The sequence below is a fragment of the Vombatus ursinus genome, unplaced genomic scaffold (genome assembly GCF_900497805.2).
Source record: "Vombatus ursinus unplaced genomic scaffold, bare-nosed wombat genome assembly UNPS02014832.1, whole genome shotgun sequence".
NCBI lineage: Eukaryota > Metazoa > Chordata > Mammalia > Diprotodontia > Vombatidae > Vombatus > Vombatus ursinus.
In genome coordinates this window covers 26,333,997-26,353,121 of record NW_020954610.1, presented here as the reverse complement: position 1 = coordinate 26,353,121, position 19,125 = coordinate 26,333,997, and the positions used below count along the sequence as shown (strand labels likewise).

The 19,125-nt window shown below is 34.2% G+C and overlaps 1 protein-coding gene across 2 annotated transcripts in view; it reads right to left on the bottom strand.

Moving 5' to 3' along the window:
* Positions 1-3,611: 3,611 nt before the first annotated feature.
* The window catches only part of CAAP1 (caspase activity and apoptosis inhibitor 1), a 59,653-nt gene continuing 44,139 nt past the window's right edge, over positions 3,612-19,125 (bottom strand). For both annotated transcript variants that reach the window (XM_027839725.1, XM_027839726.1), the window contains one exon: positions 3,612-5,240. In XM_027839725.1, coding sequence (XP_027695526.1) covers positions 4,897-5,240 — 344 coding nt within the window. In that variant the 3' untranslated portion in view covers positions 3,612-4,896. The remainder of the gene's footprint in view (positions 5,241-19,125) is intronic.

Here is a 19,125-nt window from a genome sequence, read left to right as displayed (position 1 = left end):
TCATTTGTGAGTAGAAAACAAGATTCAACAAAGATGATGTGAACTAATAAAAGCTTACAGACCAAAATAGCCCATTTTTAAGCAATATACAACTAAAGCCATTCTCACAATGGACTCTGTAATTACATGGTTAAATAATGCAATCAAATTACAAGGCTATCAGAACCCGTCTTTAATTTTATGGACACATTCAGCATCAAATCAGGGACAAAGGTGGAAGAAGAAAGGCAAATAAAGATTACTTCCTGTGGGACTTCACTTCTCTCAGGCTCAAGCTTTCCCCCTAGAGAATATTGGGGTGAATGGATAGATGAGACGATCTTTAAGGTTTTCAAGTTCTAAAATTCTATGATTGTATAAATACCATATTTCCCTGAATGTAGGCTAAAATCATAAAAGTTATTTTTAAAATTTTAAAATGCTTCCAAAAATATGTAAATATTGTTTACACACTCATGTTTTATTAAAGCCAGATTTAGGGGCAAAATGTGATCTAACACAGAAATTTTATCTCATTCCTAGTTTGAAAAACAAAAATCAACTTACCTCACATATGCCTGATCAGAATATTTCAGGAATTTCAGTTTCCTAAAATTTTACTTTATTAGAATTACAGACTATTTGAATTGGAAGGCACCAGAGAAATCATATCATCTCACCCCCTTCTTTACAGGTCAGGAATATGAGAATTAGAGTTTAAAGTAACTTGTAAAACATTATACTTATTTAGTAACCCAGGCAGTTCAAGTCTCAGTTTCCTGATCACTGCTTTCATAAAGTAATTAAAATCTCAACTTAAAATGTCTTCTAAATTAATTTTTCAAGGTGGAAAAGAAATGAGAATTTTTAAAATTCTTAGGGAAGCATTTCTAAATACGTTTCACTATTAGGTCTAAACAGGCATTAATAAATGAGTTAGCTTTATTACCAAAGTAGTTCAGAAATCATTCTTAGAGCCACTTGCCTCAGTTTCTGCCCTGACTGTAATATGTGACAGGAATGAAAATCCTCAGCCCACATCATTATCCTTAAAAAACTCATTTATGGAAAGTAGGTTCTTATGATAAAGTACGGAGAGAAAAGGTTTACTTCAATATTAAGGACTCTGGGGTTATGATTCAAGGAGAAGATTTGGAGATGTTTTGTTATGTTTTCAGAGTACACTTGAGGAGCTGGATGGAGAGTTCTAAAGATCATAAGATCTTGTACCTGAGATCGTTTATTAAAGCATATAGCCCATTAACAATTAACAGCTAGCAGGCCATTTTTTTTACTATAATGTTAAATTAAATAGATAAGTGTTGGATCTGTGATTTTATTGGTATAAGCAACTCCCAAGTGAGGGCACTCTCTCTAGAAATGCAGGCCCTCATGTTATCTGTAACTTACTGAAAAGTTAAGTGATTTGCCAAGGGGTCACCAAGCTAGCAATGCCAGAATGAGAAGGTGAACTAAGATCTTTGGCTCAAAGGCTGGCTCTCTATCTATCACACTATGTTACTTCCATACTATACCACAAGCTCAGTTTCATATAAAATGTTCTTTTATTGAAATGTTAAACTTTGTTAAGTTTTTAATAAAAAAGAAAAGCAATTTTTAAAAGTTTAGCTACTGAGTCAAACAAAAGTCTAATCAAGCTACTAAACTAACAAATTAGTGGGGATAAATTTGGGAACAAGATTTAACTATGTTTAACTACTAATTAATTTTGCCTGGAAAATCATCCTAAAGATAGTAGATCAACTCAGCCTAAAGAAGCACAGTGGAATTGGAAGACTTGGGTTTAAAGCCCAGCTCTGACGTTTTCTAATATCTCTACCAGAGGTTCCCAAAGGGAGTGATACCGCCCCCTGGGGGGCACTGGAATGATCCAAGTGAGAGGTAACAGCTTCGGGTGCAATTGGTGGGCATTGAATAAAAATATGGGGGCTGTGGAAGCATAAGGAAAGAAGAGATTTTTGAAAAACCATTCATACATGTTTCATATATTATATAACAGAGTTGAAGTCCCAGTGATTAAATTATTTTCCAAATAAACACACAAAATTCAAGTTATAACCAATCAATGGTCAGGTCCGCCAACAGATTTTAAGAAGCAAGTGTTGGCAGGTGAGCATGCAATGCATTGTCTGGAAGTCTAGCATATATTGGCATGAATGTATGTGTGTAATGACTTGTTTACAATACAATACTATATGGTTACATGACACAATATTTAATAGCATGAAAATTTCAATGCAGGAAAACCTCCACAAATTTACAATAAATTATCAAATTTAAAATGCATAATTTATAAAAAACATTTTTTTTAAATTGGGCACTGAGTAATTTTTTTTTTAAAGGGGGCAGTGGACCAAATAAGTTTGGGAACCTCTGCTCTACGCCTTTGGACAAGTCACAACTTCTCTGGGCCCATTTCATTAACAATAAAAAGGTGACAAAACTACCTGAACTACTTACTTTTAAGAGTGGACAAAGGATTAGCCTTGTAGTCAGGAAGACCATTGTTCAGGTCTTGCCTCTGACATATTACTGACTGGGTAAGTATGGGTAATTCCTTAGCCTCTCAGTGCCCCAGGGAACCCTACAAGACTTTCAGTTGGAGAAAAGTTACTCATCTGCATCAAAGGAGATGGTTTTATATTAAGGGTTTCCTCATCGATAAAATCACAAATCCAGACAAAAAATACCTACTTACTTCACAGAGTTATTGTAAGGATAACATGAGGCAATGTGGCTTACTATATAATGTCAGCTATTTGAGAAAAAACAAACAAAAGAATGTGATGAAACATTTCACAAGTGGGTTTTTCTTAATCTTTAAGAAATAAGAACTCCTGCATTCATCTGCTTATGTTTATTGTAATATGATTGAGTTTAAATTCTGAACAATGCTGGATACCCAACAGCTCAATACGAAATCATCAACTCAACTGATTGTACATGGCACCACAAATCTATACTAGACTTTCTCCATTACTTAAAATATTTCTAAAACAAGACTTTCTCTGCTTAACTATTGCCTTGCACTATAAGCCTTTTCAACTTGAAAATGAACATACCCCTACACCTACATCTCTGAAAATAGAGAACCTGTTTGTCGTGGGCATAATTCTGACTACTTCTCATTTGTTCATTCCATTCTACCTCATACTCACCCACTCCATTCAAATGTCCTCCAATCAGAGTGACTAATAGATTTTAAATGAAAAATTATGGTCCTTAAAGGGAGTCATTTTTGTCATCCTTGAGTCACTCAAAATGCTACAATTCTTGTTACAGTAACATTACTAATATCATCTATTTCATTTAATAATTTGGCAAGCTTTTTAAAAAGTTCATTTTGCATTAGATTAGTAGAAACTTAGTATTTAACTTAGTCTGTTTTTATGAGTTCAAGAAAAAAGATTACTTCAACACAATTAATGTTATTTCATCTTAAACCAGTCACAATGGGAACCTGTTATTCAAATTAATATCCACATTTACCAATTTAAAGATAACTGTTTCAAAAATTTTTGGCTGTTGAGTTTCATTAGAATGATTCAGGGATTAAAAAATATGGCAACTTTAAAAAATCGGGATTGGGGAATCAAAACATAACGAATATGTGTAGTACATTTGTTTAATAAGTGTCATCTATTTCCATAGGAAATCAACTCAATGCTAACATACAATAATAAGCTACACAATAAAAATGCAGCTCCATGTATTTTCTGCTGTTAGAAAACCTCTGTGACCATCATATTTGTAGTCAAGTATAAAAATTAAGGTACTGTATCCACTCCAGTAAAAACTGCTTTATTTTAAGTCGAGTCTTCCAAATTAGCTTTGTACTAAAATTTAAAATTATTGCTAAAGAAAAATAAGTATCCTAAAGATAAAGTGTAAGATGTTAATTTTCTTATAAATGCTACAAAACTAGAGGGTAATTGTCACATTATTAGGTGATCAAAGTGCTCCATGCTGATATGAAACAACTTTATTATTGGCAAAGTATCAAAAAGTCTTCATCCCCAGAACAGCAGTCCTTTTTTTTTTTTTAAATTGAATGAATTATCACATCAGATCTTCAACCAAAAACTCCCAGATAAAATTTGGTACAATAAAATATTCTCTTTTACTCATAACTTGGAATGTAAATGAATTTTTTTCCCCCAATTAGGAAAGAAGTTCAACAAAATGTCCAACAGAACCAAATACCTTTTAAAGTGGTTTGTTTGTTGGAAAATGATTTATGTTACTAAGTAAAAAGGCTCCTCCTCAGTCATTTTAGATCTTTAAGTATGCATTTAATTGTCCAAAAAATAAAGTTTTTCAGCTTTAACTAAATACATATTCTTAACATTTTGGACCCAATGAGAAGTAAGCCTGGCAACACCACATTAGAATATTTCAAAAATCAATAAAAGGCATCTTCAAGACACTGTATTTTTAAAAGTGCATATACAAAACTGAATTTTTCAATTGTAAAGAAGTTTAAAGGGAAACAATTTAACTTCTTGCTGAAAAAGTGCAGGCAGTCTTAAAAGGCAACCTACTTGGTCATTACTTTTATGAAGCATTAAGTCATGTTTTTGACTTAAATGTATATAATCTGGGACCCTTTGTTAATGGATGCCAAGAAATAACTAGGCCCAAATAAATACTGATCTAGCAAAGTGTCCAAATAATCCAGCTTTATGAGTCACAAATAAAAAAATAAAAAAACATAAACAAAAACCCCACAGTAGAACCAACAAAAAATAACCATAAGCATTTTTGGCCAAAGATCAGGCTTTGCAAAATAGGGTTGAAAGAGGAATGTCACATAAAATACTAATAAATTTTATAACTGAAATAAACTGACATTATTCCCTTCAAGGAAATACAAAAGCTCATTAAAATGAAATAACCTTAAGCTATTTTTTTAACATCACCAGCTTTCATCAGGGCCTTAATCGCCCTGGCCCTCATTTCAAGTTCCAAGAGCTCCAGCTGCTGCGCTGAAGGCTGAACATCTTCTGAGGGAGGGACAGTCAGTGCGGCTGCTTTAGACTCCTTTGGGCTGGATTCTGCCAATCCCAGTATTTCATTCACACTTTTCTCAATGTCCTTCTGGAGGTCATCTATTTGACCAGCTTCACTTTTGACATTTTCTGGTACATCTGGCACAGCTGTTTCTTCATTGCATGGTCCTTCTATGTCACTGTCATATGCATCAGCATTGATACTGAGTACATCACTATCTTCACCTTTGCCTGTGGTACACAAAAATGGAAAATAACCATGTAGCCCAAGAACCCTAATCAAAATTTTCTTTCTGCTGAAATACCAAAGTGTTGCATTCAATTTCTCTGTACAGACTCTAAAAAGCCACCTACCTCCACCATTACCACTCTCAAACCCCTCAACTTTGAAAGTTGATCTAATTAGACAAGTTTTAATGTATTTTTCATTCCAATTTAGAACATGCAATATACTCAAGCAACAGTGCCTAGAAAATTTATTCCAACATGTGGAGTTCCACGATCTATTTTCCTAATTAAAATGTCATAATGTTTTATATTATAGTAAAGCTCGTGCATTACAAAATGAAAGCTGATGCTGGAAACCTTTAGGATTATTGATTATTATTTTAGAAGTAAAATTTAATACTGATAGTACAGCTTAAAATACTTTAAGATTATTTTGTAAAATATAAAAAAAGGAAAAGTACCTTAGGCAAGCTGTACACTGCCTTGTACATTATAATTGTCTCAAATCTGCTCCTATATTATTTTGACCTCTTCTCTTTCAACTCAATAAATAAGAGGGAGAATGCCTGAAGCCATTTTTAACTAGTTAAAATAAGTCTTTGTCAAGGAATTTAATTAGGAAAGTTTGTACAACATAACAAAAAATACAGTTGTTATAAAATTCCCACAATTGGTGCTAGCAACTTGGTTGTAAACTTTAAGGATTACTATTCTCAACACCTTGACCTTAAAAATTACTGTAGTTTGCATATCATTTTAACTTTAATCACATGTCAATATCTATTATATTATTACTTAAATTTATTACCAGTTATCTTTTATATCTCAAAAATCGGCAATTAATTCCAATATTTTTAAAATATTTACCTTAAAATCTAAACCTCAAATCTACAAAAGGGCTTGTTTTAAGACAAAACACATACAATGAAACAACATATTTTTGAAAAATGGTAGACAGAAATCACTCTAATTATTAACACCCATTTATTCTGCTAATTGCCTCATCCCTCAAACAATTTAAGAAAGGCTCTCTAGTCTATAATTAAAGCATATAAAAATGATACATTTATTTTGTATCCAAAAATAGCTGTAATATTTAGTTGGTTCTCGGGCAGCTAGGTGGTGCAGTGGATAGAGCACCAGCCCTGAAGTCAGGAGGACCTGAATTCAAATCCGGCCTCAGACCAAACACTTGACACTTACTAGCTGTATGACCCTCGGCAAGTCACTTAACCCCAACTGCCTAAGCAAAAAAACAAAACAAAACAAAACAAAAAATATTTAGTTGGTTCTTTCACTATTTTATGACAAGAACATTTCATATATTTTTTTTAACACATTAAGGACTGCCAATAGAAAACTAAATTTTAACAATATACTTTTAAACAAAAAAAAAAATGAAAAGGGGGGAAGAGAAAGGAAACAAGCATTTATATAGTGTCTACTATGTACAAGGCACTGTGCTAAGCAACTTACAAATATTATCTCATTTGATTCCCAGACTGATTTTTTTTTTTTTGACTAGATAAAAGAGGCCATTCTCTGCCTCATTTCTCTCTTAGCTTTAATCACTGAATGGGTGATGTCAGTCAAACAGAGATCCGTTAAAGACCTTAGCTTTAAAAAGGCTAAGGTCTCCCACTGCATCCAGGACCATTTCTAGTCTTCCTGATTTATATTTTGCCACTGGACCCAAAGAGGAGAAAGTGAAGTTGGTGACTCCGCACAGCCTTCGCTCACTCAAATCCAATTCACTTGCATGTCATGGCATCACCTCCCTGATGTCACGGTCCTCTTCCAGAACGAAGGACAAACAAGTATGTATCAGGCATTGTGCTAAGCAATTTACAAATATTATCTCATTTGATCCTTACAACAACCCTGGAAGGTAAGTGCTATCTATTATCTCCATTTTACAGTTGAGGAAATGGGGGTGGACAGAGGTAAAGAGACTTGCCCAATTCTGACTCCAGGCTCAGCACTCTATCCACTGCACTATCTTATGGAAACAGATGCTAAGGAAAAAGATGTCTAAGTAACGTGTTCACAGCCACAAAAAAAGGTTCATTTGTGTTCATTAAACACTTAAAATCACTCTAAGTTTTGTATGAAAGCCACAAAAAGAAGGGAAAGGGAATTTTCCTGAGACAACTGGGTAACATTTAGCAAGAATACAGCAAGGTAAAGGGGCCTTAAAGTAATGCATAAATGTGAAAAAATGGTAAGAGCTGATGATAGCTAAAAGACACAAAAGGAAAACCTCCATCCTATCAAGATCTTCTTGGATTCCCACTTTTCACATCCAATGCAAGCTATCTCTTCCAGCTGTGCATCATTTATAAATTTGATGAACTTGCCATCTATGCTTTTATTAGAATCACTGATAAAATTGGCAAACAGCACAGGTCTAAGCACTGTAGTATTCTACTGGAGTCCTGCTAAATGAATATGGAACCTGACATTTTTCAGTCTAACCATTTAACTAAAGCCAAATCCATCTAATTTTACTATCAGCCTAGTCCATATCTCACCATCACTTTCATAAGAATAATTTGGGATAAACTATCAAACATTTTGCAGAAATCTAAGTAAAATATCTAAGTAAAATATAAAACATTTCCCTTATTTGCCAGTTTTCTAAGCCTATCAATAAAGGAAATAAGGTTAGTCTGGCATGACCTATTTTTCATACAGTTGTGCTGGCTTTTTGTGATCATTACTTCCTTTTCTAGGAGTTAATTGCCTTTTTAAAAATCCACTGTTTTTGCTAGAAATTGAGGTGACATTTACTGACCTATTCTTTCTACTCTCTTTCTTTTTAGAAAATTAGGACGTTTGCCTTTCTCCTGTCCTGTAGCACGTCCATGTTCCCGGAACTCTTCTGAAGATCAAAGTGAAAGGCCCATCAATCAGAGCCCCTAGTCTTTTCACAGTACCTTAGAGGTTCTTTATTAGGGCCTAGTAACTTGAACTCACCAAAAGCAAGTAGTAACCATGTTCATATAGATTCAATTACAGTAGATTTTAATTCCCTATTAGCTTTCCACTTCCAGACTTTGCATTACAAGGAAAATTTTCTTTGAAAAAAAAAAAAAAAAGCAAAAGGAAGAGCTGAATAGTTCTGCACTCTATCATCTGTTATTATTCCATCCACCCTGAGCAGTGGTCCTATCCTCTATTTGAGCCAGCCCTTTTCCCGAACATAGCTAAAAAAGTCCTCTCTATTGTCCGTAATATTCATTGCCAGTCTCTAGCCATTCTAAGTTTTATTGCTCATGACACTATTTTTACAGGTTCACGAGATGCTTTTTTATTAGTATTCTATTACCTGTCTTTGCTTCCATCTTCTATACATCTTTAAAATCTGAGTTGGTTGATGGTACTCTGTACAGTTACATTATTAGTCTCTTTAGGCAGTGGCCTCTTTTTTCTTCAGTAGTACTGTTTCTGTTTTCTTCTTCAAAATTTCGTTTTTGAGTTTCCCATTCTTGGGCTGATTTACTGGGTAGAATTTTAGGTCTCAGAACCCTACCTACATTTTCTCTAAATCCACTGAAATCTGTTCTCCCCAAATCCCAGGCACATACATTTCAGATTGTGTCCAAGCTTTCCTTTAGTTCACTATCATAAACTGCAAAGTGGAATTTTCATTATTTACCAAGGTTTCTATTGTTTCTATTTAGCCACCAATTCATAAGATCATAAATTTAGGGCTAGAAGGAATGTTAGAGATGAATGAATGAAAAAGCCATTAGGACACAAATAGAAAAAAACAAGACAGTTCTTTTTTTCAAGGAGCTCACATTCTAATTGGAAAATGTTCAGCTGCAGGACAGACAGAAAATCCAGGAATGCTAAGGTGGCAGCAGAGTGGCAGACGGCAAATTCTAAGAGTTCTAAATTTATGTCATTAAATCAGGTGACAGTGCCAAGGGGTTTACAAGACAGAGAGTCAAAGCAGATGGTTAGGCATTTAGGATCTTAGAAGACAAGAGATAAGGCAGATGGTAAAGCTTGGTGATCCTCTATCTCAATGGAAAGAAGAGAGCTGGTAATTTCCATTTCATCCAAGCCATGCAGGCATTGAAGCAGCCTAAGTGGGATGCGGATGGCCTTAGCCAGGTAGAAGGTGAAAGGGTAAGGAAAGGGAGGAAAGGTAACCTAGTGATGGTTGGTTTTTCCCACAGTCTGGCTATCTCAGATGGGTCATCTATTCTAGTACCTTTTGCAAAGGAAAATTGACAGGAAGCAGAAGAAAAATTTGAACCAAAGTCTTCTGACTATACATAGAGACCCTTACTACACCACATTGACTTTCTTTTGCTTCTATTTTTTTTTGTTTGTTTTGTTTTGTCTTGTTTTGTTTTGTTTGTTTCAAATATACTCTACTACTGTTTACCCTTCTGATTCCTGGATTTGCAGATATAAGTCTATCTACTTAATATGCAATCTTACTCCTTTACTACTCTGATTTTATTTATTCTGTTCTTTCTAAAGAAGGTATACCTTTCTGGAGTCACATTCTAAGCCTGAGAATTATCCTACCAAATCTTAGTGATAGTTATGAGGGCTGAACTTTATTTTCTGCGTTAGGATCTAGATCACCTTGCTTTACTAGCCATATTTTGTGAACTTGTGTATAGCCATTTGAGGCCACAGGGTTTCTTTGTTTTAAACCCTGACACACTCTTGAAGGAGCTTCTCTACTACTATTCTCCCTATATTGTAGCTATTACTCTCTATGTTAACTAGTTTGGTAGAGAATTGTTTTATTCTTCTTACTCCAATCTGTTTTTCTTGATCTTATTTATGAGATGTCAAGGAAATATATTTTTTATCAATCCCTTTCACTCCTTTTTTAGCCAGAAGCTCGATATCCCTATATTTTAAAGCCACAGTCTAGAAATTTACATGTTATTCTAAAATATTATTTTACCAAACAGCTTATTTCCTGAATTTGCTTTTCTTAAGAGGTCCTGCCTTCAAATTGCAATAGGAAAAAAAAATAAACGTCACTTGAGTTCTCTAAAGTTTTCATATTTTCCCCTAGAATCCCAGAATCACTAGCAAAGCTTTCGGCAAGCATTATTTCTATCAATTATGAAATCTCATACTTTTGAATCTAGAAATGGTCTTCATAAACAGGGTATCCCAAAAGTCTTAGTGAGGTAGTAAGCTATCAAAGACCTAATAGCTTAAAATTAAGCTATTAGTATAAATTAACAGCCAGAAAAAAAGTTAAAGATAGCCTTAAGAAACAACCAAGAAGTCAGACCAAATTTACCAAGAAGTCACTTATGACTGACTAGTAGTAGTTCTTAAAGATTTCTGTGAGAGGATTGAGAAAGGTTTACCTGACTAAATTATGAAAGACTTTAAGAGGGATTTTTAAAAATTCTCATGTGGGCTTGAGTGTGTTGGTGAAAGTCAATTTAAATAAGGAAGATGTTTAGTTCTTTTAGATAAAAATCATAAATTAGTAAACAAACCGGAAATGCTTTATACTTAGCATTATTGAGTCAATTATTTGGGTATTTTTTTAATGGCTTCAATCTAGCTTGAAAAGGAAAAAGTCCCATGATGTAATAATTGATAATCAATAACATAAAAAGGGAAAATGAAAAATGTTACTAATAGACTTTGAATTATGGAGAGCAGTATAAGAGGTTTGTTGCTTATTTTTTTATTTTGCTTCTTTATAAATGATCTGAAAAAGAAAAGTAAAAAAAAATTATGAAACCTTAAATTGAATTTAAAAATAAAAAAACAGGTTGGAAAAAAAAAGAAAAAAATTTTAGTCAAAAGTCCTCTAACTTCCAAATATATGACTGTATTAAAAGAAACTGAAAAAAAAAATCCAAAATTGTACAGATAGTGGTCAGAAAATTAGATCCAAGTTTCTGATGTAATATAGCAGTAAAAGCACTAAATAAGGTTTAGCCAAATACAAAAAGACATAGGGAGGTAATACTCCTTGCGCTAATTTTACCTCTTCACTACTTTAGTAAGATGGATTACACTAGAAAATACTGCATTCCATTTAGGGTACTTCAGAGAAGAGCAATACAAATGAGGGAATGGAGAAACTGACTTAGAAGAAAGGATTAAAGAAGATAAATATGTACAGCTTGGCTAAGCAACAGTATGGAAGGACAGAGTAACAGCTGAAAAATTTTAAAGTGCAACCACCACGGAATGACAGGAATTATTTAGCATTAGCCTCTTGTGCTTGATTCTTAGACTACTCATCTATCCATCCTTCTGGTCCTATTTTAGGTTTTTCTATTTTTCCACATTTTTAAGGCTCTCTTGCCTTTCTCTTCCATCTTGATCACTTTCTATTATAGCCTTCCTTGCCCAAGTCTCCTTGATTTATTAAAGGGGAAAAAAATGTGAGCATTTAGACAGAAGAAATAACTGTCCCAAGTCATCAATGACAAATGGATAATCTATAATTATAAAAATACAGAGAAAATACAAAGGGGCACATCTTTCTATTTCATCTTTGTGTGTCTAGCAAGAGTGAATTTAAATAAAATACTTTTTTCATAAACTATGATTGTGGAGAGAACTTATAAAGTAAAACCCCTGGTTTTTTACTTTATGGAAAAACCCAACAACCTTAAAGAACAGACATATTAATTGGTAATAATTTAAATTACAAAAAAACTTAAAAAAAAACTTTATAGGATTGAGAGCACTAGGTTTATTTAAGTAATGAGCTCCTTTTTCTTATTAAAAATTAATTTATAAAATTACATGTCTTCAAACTTCAAGAATCTATGATTTCGTCAGGCAATGTAGGTCACATCCTCTCTAAAGCTTAGTAGATGACATTCAGGAGTTGATATACTCAAAAAATTCATCACAATGCAGCCAATTTGGCAATAATAATAATTTTTTTCTAGTAAGCTTAGCTTGGCTGGGTCCTAGACAACAGATACACAGACACAGACACACACAGAGTCCACTACAAGACAGCATGGTGGGAATCTGCCAGTTTTTGTACTCCCTGGCATAGGCTTCATGAACCAGGACTGTCTCTTCAATACAATAAAGGTATCAGATTAGGATTTCAGTGGTTATAATAAAACAGTAATGAGCTGATATCTATATAGTACTTTAAGGTTTACAAAGTGCTTTTTCATATAATGTTACATTTAATCCTCCAAAATCATCCTATGAAGTAGATAAGTCACTATTACCCCTATTCTACAGATAGTGACATATATTAAGTGACAGAGGTTAAGATTTGAACCTAGGTTTCTGTCCCCCAAGGAAAGCATTATTTTCACCTCAGGAATACTTTTTTTTCCCCCAGAAATACATCTAGTAAGGATGTCTACGTAAAATGACTTGATAGTGAATATTAAATAAATGATTTCTCATGAAACAAGACAGTTGATGGTTTAAAAAGAAACAGAAAGGCTTCATCTGTTTGACCTCTAATTCAACAAGATAGCTTCAAATTCAAATCTAAAATAATGATTTGTTAAACACAGAGGAAGAAAATGCCATTTCAAAGGAGGACTTTAGAAATCCCAAACCTTAAACTCCTCCATCCGGCAAATTTAGACCCTAGCCTTTGGTCATCATAAGAGCTAAATTAATTTTACTTACTAATTTCCTCTATTAATTTGCATTTTCATCTGGCTGAAGTTCTTCCCTTACAATGATTTTTTTGCCTTTCAGAAAGGCTTGTTTCACTATCCTTCCTGAATTACTAAATTCTAAAATTACAAGGCTCCCAATGTTACTGATCTACTAGTTACTGATCTATTACTCTTCTTAAGAACAAAGGTTGACATAAACACTGAAAGCAATGCTGTGTGCCTCTTGCTTTTCTGGTACATTATTTAGTTTCACTAAGATTCAAGTTATAAAGAATATATTTCTAATATAGTTTAACTGTAGGAAGTCACAGTCTGATACCTTAACTAATATTAACTATTGCCTTAGTGTCATTCCAACTCTCACTGAGAAACTAATGATTTATATTATCTTAAAAAAAAACCTTTTAGAATTACTAACTATTCTTCAAAAACAGTAAGAGTAATAATAGTTGATATAGATATGGTTATCAAAGTGCATGGTTATATGCACTATCTGATTTCGACCTCAGAACAATTCTGTGGGGTGGGTATTGCAAGGTAGTACAATGGATAAGAGTGTTGGAACCAGAGTCAGGGAGACCCAAGTTCAAATCTTGCCTCAGATACTTATTAGCTGGGTGACATCAGAGAAGTCATTATAACCGCTCCCGGCCTTAGTTTCCTCTTCTGTAAAATGGAGGTAAGAGCACTGACCTCCCCATAGTTATTGTGAGGATAAAATGAGATAATATTTGTAAGACGCTTAGCAAACCTTTAAGTGCTATATAAATACTAGCTATTATTATTACCACCATCATTGTCATCATCATTATTATCACTCCATTTTACTGACGAGGAAACTAACATTCAACTCAGCAAGGTTAAGTGAGGCTCATGATCAGACAGGTAGTGTCAGAAGAGGGATTCAAATGCATTCTTCCTAACTCTATGACAAGCACTCTATCAGGGGAATCTGCAGCCCTGAGACCACATGTGGCCTTCTAGATCCTTGGGTGTGGCCTTTTGACTGAGTCCAAGTTTTAGAGAACAAATCCTTTAATTAAGGTGATTTGTTCTGTGAAGTTTGGATTCAAATGGCCCCACTTGAGGACCCTGAGGGATAGCAATATCATCTCAGAAAAAGCAAAATTCAACTTGATTATCCTTGAGATAATCAAGGAAACTACATTTTACTAAAAGGCACCACAGACAATGAAGTAATATACAAAATTTTTTACAGCAAGTTTCTCTGATAAAGGCCTCACTTCTCAAATATATAATGAGCATAGAACTGAGTAAAATTTATAAAAATAAGAGCCATTTCACAATTGATAAATGGTCAAAGAATATATAACCAGGCAGTTTCAGAAGAAATCAAACCTATCTAAAGTCATATAAAAAAAGCTCTAAATTGAAATTGAGGGGATGCTCATCATTTAGGGAATGGCTGAAGAAGTTGTGGCAAATGATTGTGAAGGAATTTTGAAGGACTGCTGTGTGAAATGACAAGGGGGAGATTTCAGAAAAACATGGCAAGATCTGTATGAACCGATACAAAGTGAAGTGATTAGAAGTGGAAGATCATTGTGCACAGTAACAGTAATGTCATAATGATAATCAACTAAGAAAGACTTGGTGGCTACTACTACAACGAGGACTACTACTACAATACAATGATCCATGACAATTACAAAGGACTCATGATGAAAAATGCTATCCACCTCCAGAGAGTGAAATGATAAACTGAGTGCACATTGAAGTATAATTTTCTCACTTAATTTTTTATGCTTTTCTTTAACATATGGCTAACATGGAAATATGTTCTGTATGATTTCACATGTATAATTGGTATCATATTGCTTGCCTTCTCAGCAGGTGGGAAGGAAAGAATTTGGAACTCAAAATTTAAAAAGAAAAATGCTAAAAATAAATAATAATTTTTAATTAAAAAAAATTATTTTCTCCTAAATTCAAATTCTGATTCCAAAAGCCAACAAGAAAATTAAAACATATACTTTCCTACTTAAGGAGAGTGGAGGGAATGATAGGTACTGTCAAGTTAGAGCCATTCTATCAAGTTTTTACACACAATAGCTTTTAAAATATAGGCTTTTCCCTCTTTTTTTCACTAAAGATCTCTTGAACCTGACCAATTTACTAAGATACTCCTGAAGTGTTTTCTGTGAGAAGTTACATATAAGGGCTCAGTATTCTACCCATGCCGAGGTGTGCTCTAATTTAATTACTTTACCAACCATCAGATTTTTTGTGGCACTGCCTTTTCTTAATTTATTATATCAGGTTCAAAATGATGGACTGAGGACTTGATTCTAATTTTAGATATGAAGAGAGATACAAGGTTTTCCACATCTTATACAGCAGTTGGTGATTATCTAAGTGCACAAAACACTGGCATGTTTCACAAAATACATAGTATATAGAGCTCCATGTTACAGGTGAGTAGTAAACAGGAAGTTAAGGAGTGAATAATAAAACAAACAAAACAGACTATCTAAAATAGACCCATTTATGTGGAATTAAGTGGAACTCTCTATTGACACTGCAATTAAAAAAAATAAGACAGTCTTATATCTAAATATCTTTAAATGGCACATACACAGTATATGCTGATCTGTTTGGTATGAGATGTCATTTTCACCTTTTATTGAAATGCAGTTTACAGAAAAACACAAAATAAGGAAAAATGCTGTTTGGTATTATTTTCTGTTAATAACTTATGAGAAAGAAAAAAGGAATAAGAATCAATGAGATAAGAAATGAGAATTCTTTAGTCTCACTGATGATAATACCACAATTCCTTTTTACTATACCAATTGCTCAACTGGACAGAATTTCAACAGAGAAAGAAGCAAAATTTCTTCGAAGAAGGGCAGCTCAATCTTCAAAAGTAGATTTCTGAGCCTGTTCATCTTTTAAAGCTGGTCTCGTGTATCAAGTGCTGGAAACAAATAAATTATAAATCACTCCTTAAACAAACTGGTAATACATACTCCTCACTCTACTTCTCAAGAACCCACACAGGTATACAACTGTTTCTTTTCCAACTTTTCCACTGTTCCCTGTGACTCAGAACCACTATGGAAATCTTCAAAGGTAGAGGGAGCAGAGTTTACTTTTGGCTCTCAAGAGTCTCCACATCAGCACATGCACATCAGTCACACAACCCTACTGGCCTACAAATGATGTCTAATGAGCTGATGAGCTTGATTCTTTTTTTCCCGTTGTAATTTCATACACCGATAAAAGCCTCTGATGGCATTTTTCTCATTATCTTTTTCAATTTGATAACTTGTACTGATTCCTTCAGCTACAGTTGTGAAATTCATTTTGGCATATCAGTGCCTTTCAGCTATATTTTTCTTCTTTTCTACAGGTTTACATGTTTTTTCTTTCCAGGCCTTTTACCCTTGTTTTTTTTGCCATAATAGATACCAGTTCAGAACAAGAACTTTTTTTTTCCTTTTAGGTTTTAACATTTAAATGCAGATGCCAGCAGCCATCATCAAGGAAAAGAGGTTTATCATTCCCACCCACTACTGCAACCACCAGCTGCTACTTTGCCACAAGGAAGCAAACCAAGCTAATGAAGCAGTAAGATGATCTGAGATTGAGGAAGAGACTAGACATCAAGTACAACCAGGTGGCCTAAACCAGGGCTTCTTAAACTTTTTCCACTCATGACTTCTTTTCACATTTTGGCAGCATTCACTGGCACTGCATGGCATGATGGCATGTGCAGTGCAAAGTGCACATGTTTTGTGCTCAGAACAAAGGCTGCAGTGAAGTTGTGTGATACAGCACAAGTAAGCACTACCAGGAAGACCTCAGATTCATTACATATTTGACTTTGAATTAACTTTTGGTCATCGTGCATCCAGAAACCTTTTACTGTTGCCAAATTTTCTGCAACCCCGTATGTGGTCACAACTCACAATTTAAGAAGTGATGGACAAAACCATCACTACCATTTTGGTGGTAGCAATTCCTAAAATCAAGAGCCCTAAGAATAGAAACATTCTCCACACTGACAATGCCTCTACTCTGGCCCCTAAAAGCATTGGCCAGGAAAGCAATCCCTGTGGAGACTCCATTGGGCAATGGCCTTTACACCTCAGATGTTTCAGAATCAGAAACTGAGATGGTTTTTATCAATGGAGATGATACTAAAGAAGATGCATTACCATCTGCTATGCCTCTGCACCCTAAAGATCACCAAGTTTTTCTACCTTACACAGCTAAAACCTCCTAAATGTACTGTCTCCCTCATTAGAATGGAAGGTCCTTGAGGGTAAAGGCTGACTGGCTTTTCTATTTGCATCCACAGTTTTCTTCATTGGTTCATTCATTCATTCACTTACTCATTCATTCACTCAAAGGATTTTAACACTCCCAAATAATAACATTTTGAATCTTGCTTCCCAAAAATGACATGACCCTCACAATTCATAGAATTTCAGGATTGGGAAGGACACCAAGAGCCATCTTGTCCAACTCATACCATACAATTAAAAAAAAACCAAACAAACCCATCACTACAGAACACACAAGTGGTCGATCACCCTTTAATTGAAGATCTCCAATGAGAGGGAAGCCACTTCTCTGAAGGCAGCTAATTTTCTGAATTACCTGAATTGTTGGCAAGTTTTTCCTGACATTAAGCTTAAATCTTCCTCCTTGCAACTTCCAACCATTACTTCTAGTTCTGCTCTCAGGCAAACAACAATGAAATTCCCTTTCTAATATGATAGCCTTTTAAGCACTTGAACACAGTTATTACGTCCCTGCCATACGCCTTCTCTTCTTCTAGCTAAACATCCCCAGTTCCTTCAATGAGTCTTCATTTGGCATGTACTCAAGGCCCTGGAACATTACAATTGGCTTCTATCAAGCCTCTGCAGCTTATCAATGCTCTTCCTAAATGGTGGCACTCAGAACTAAAAGGAGTACTCTAGATGTGGTTTGACCAAAGCAAAAGCACACACAATGACTACCACAATCTCTTATTCCTAGATGCTCTGCCACCTCTCAAGGGAGTGTCAGAACATATTAGCTATTTTGACTGCTATGTCATATGGTTACTTCATATTGAGTTTGTAAAACTAAGTCTAAAAAGTCTACTAAAAAGTCTACTAAAACCTTCATATCTTTTTCAAATTAACTGCTGTTTGGCCATGCCATTTTGTAGATGTGTAGTCAATTTCTTGAACTCAATTGTAAGCCTTTGCATTTGTTCCCATTAAATTTAATCTTTATTAGATTCAGCCCAATTTTCTTGACTATCAAGACCTTTTCAGATCCTGACTCTGTCACCCTGTGTTAGTTAACTGTGCCACAGGCAGAAAGGAGAAGAACCAAGGCATAAAAACCAGGTCTTTAGATTCCAAAGTCTGTGCTTTTTCATGGGAAAAAAGATACTATATCATTTTTAGAAGAGAAGCGCCCAAGCCAGCCAAAGTAAAGAAGATACCATAATTTTTCACAATGCATCTTTATATGAAGAACTTTTTTTTAAAATATTTGCTTTAAAACCAGTGCTAATGTAAATAACTACCTCACCACTTCTTAAAAATAATTTCAAGCCCCTTTACTTTTTGCTTTATTAGGATGAAAATTTTATAGAACAAGATGTTTGAGGCACCTTCATTCTTGGGGAACCAACATTCCACATACTTCTTGAATTCGTGCTAAAAACTACTCTAAATATGGCACACAAAATATTAATTTAGACAACTCTTGAGAATAAGAATACATAATATCTAATCTGTGTAGTGACACTGTTACAGTCCTCAAAAAGCACACAACCTCTAACCACAAAATGAAATGCAAAAATTAACGTAGATTAATGTCTTCAGAATACTGAGAGTTCTGTTTGAATTTATGTATTTTACAAATAACCTGCAAGATTTATATACGAAGAGACAAATTAGTATCGGTTTATATGCAAAAGAAGGTAAATGACCTGCCTTAGTAAATGTCTGAATATGCAAGTTAAGAAGGATTTCTACAAATTTTTGTATGCATTTCTTTAGGGGAGAGCAAGTTTTCTTTTCTATATGTGGCGAAACTGACCTCATTAGCTATTACTTTTTTAAAAGTGATATTCATTTTAAAAAGGCAAGATTGTGCAATTACTAAGAATTGAATGAAACATTTTGAGCTGAATCAAGTAGCAAAGCTATAAATACTCTCTTATACTACAGCTATCTTGCTAAAAGAAATTATTTAGAACACCAATCCTAACATAAACAACAGTTCAATTTTACAAAACCAATTCT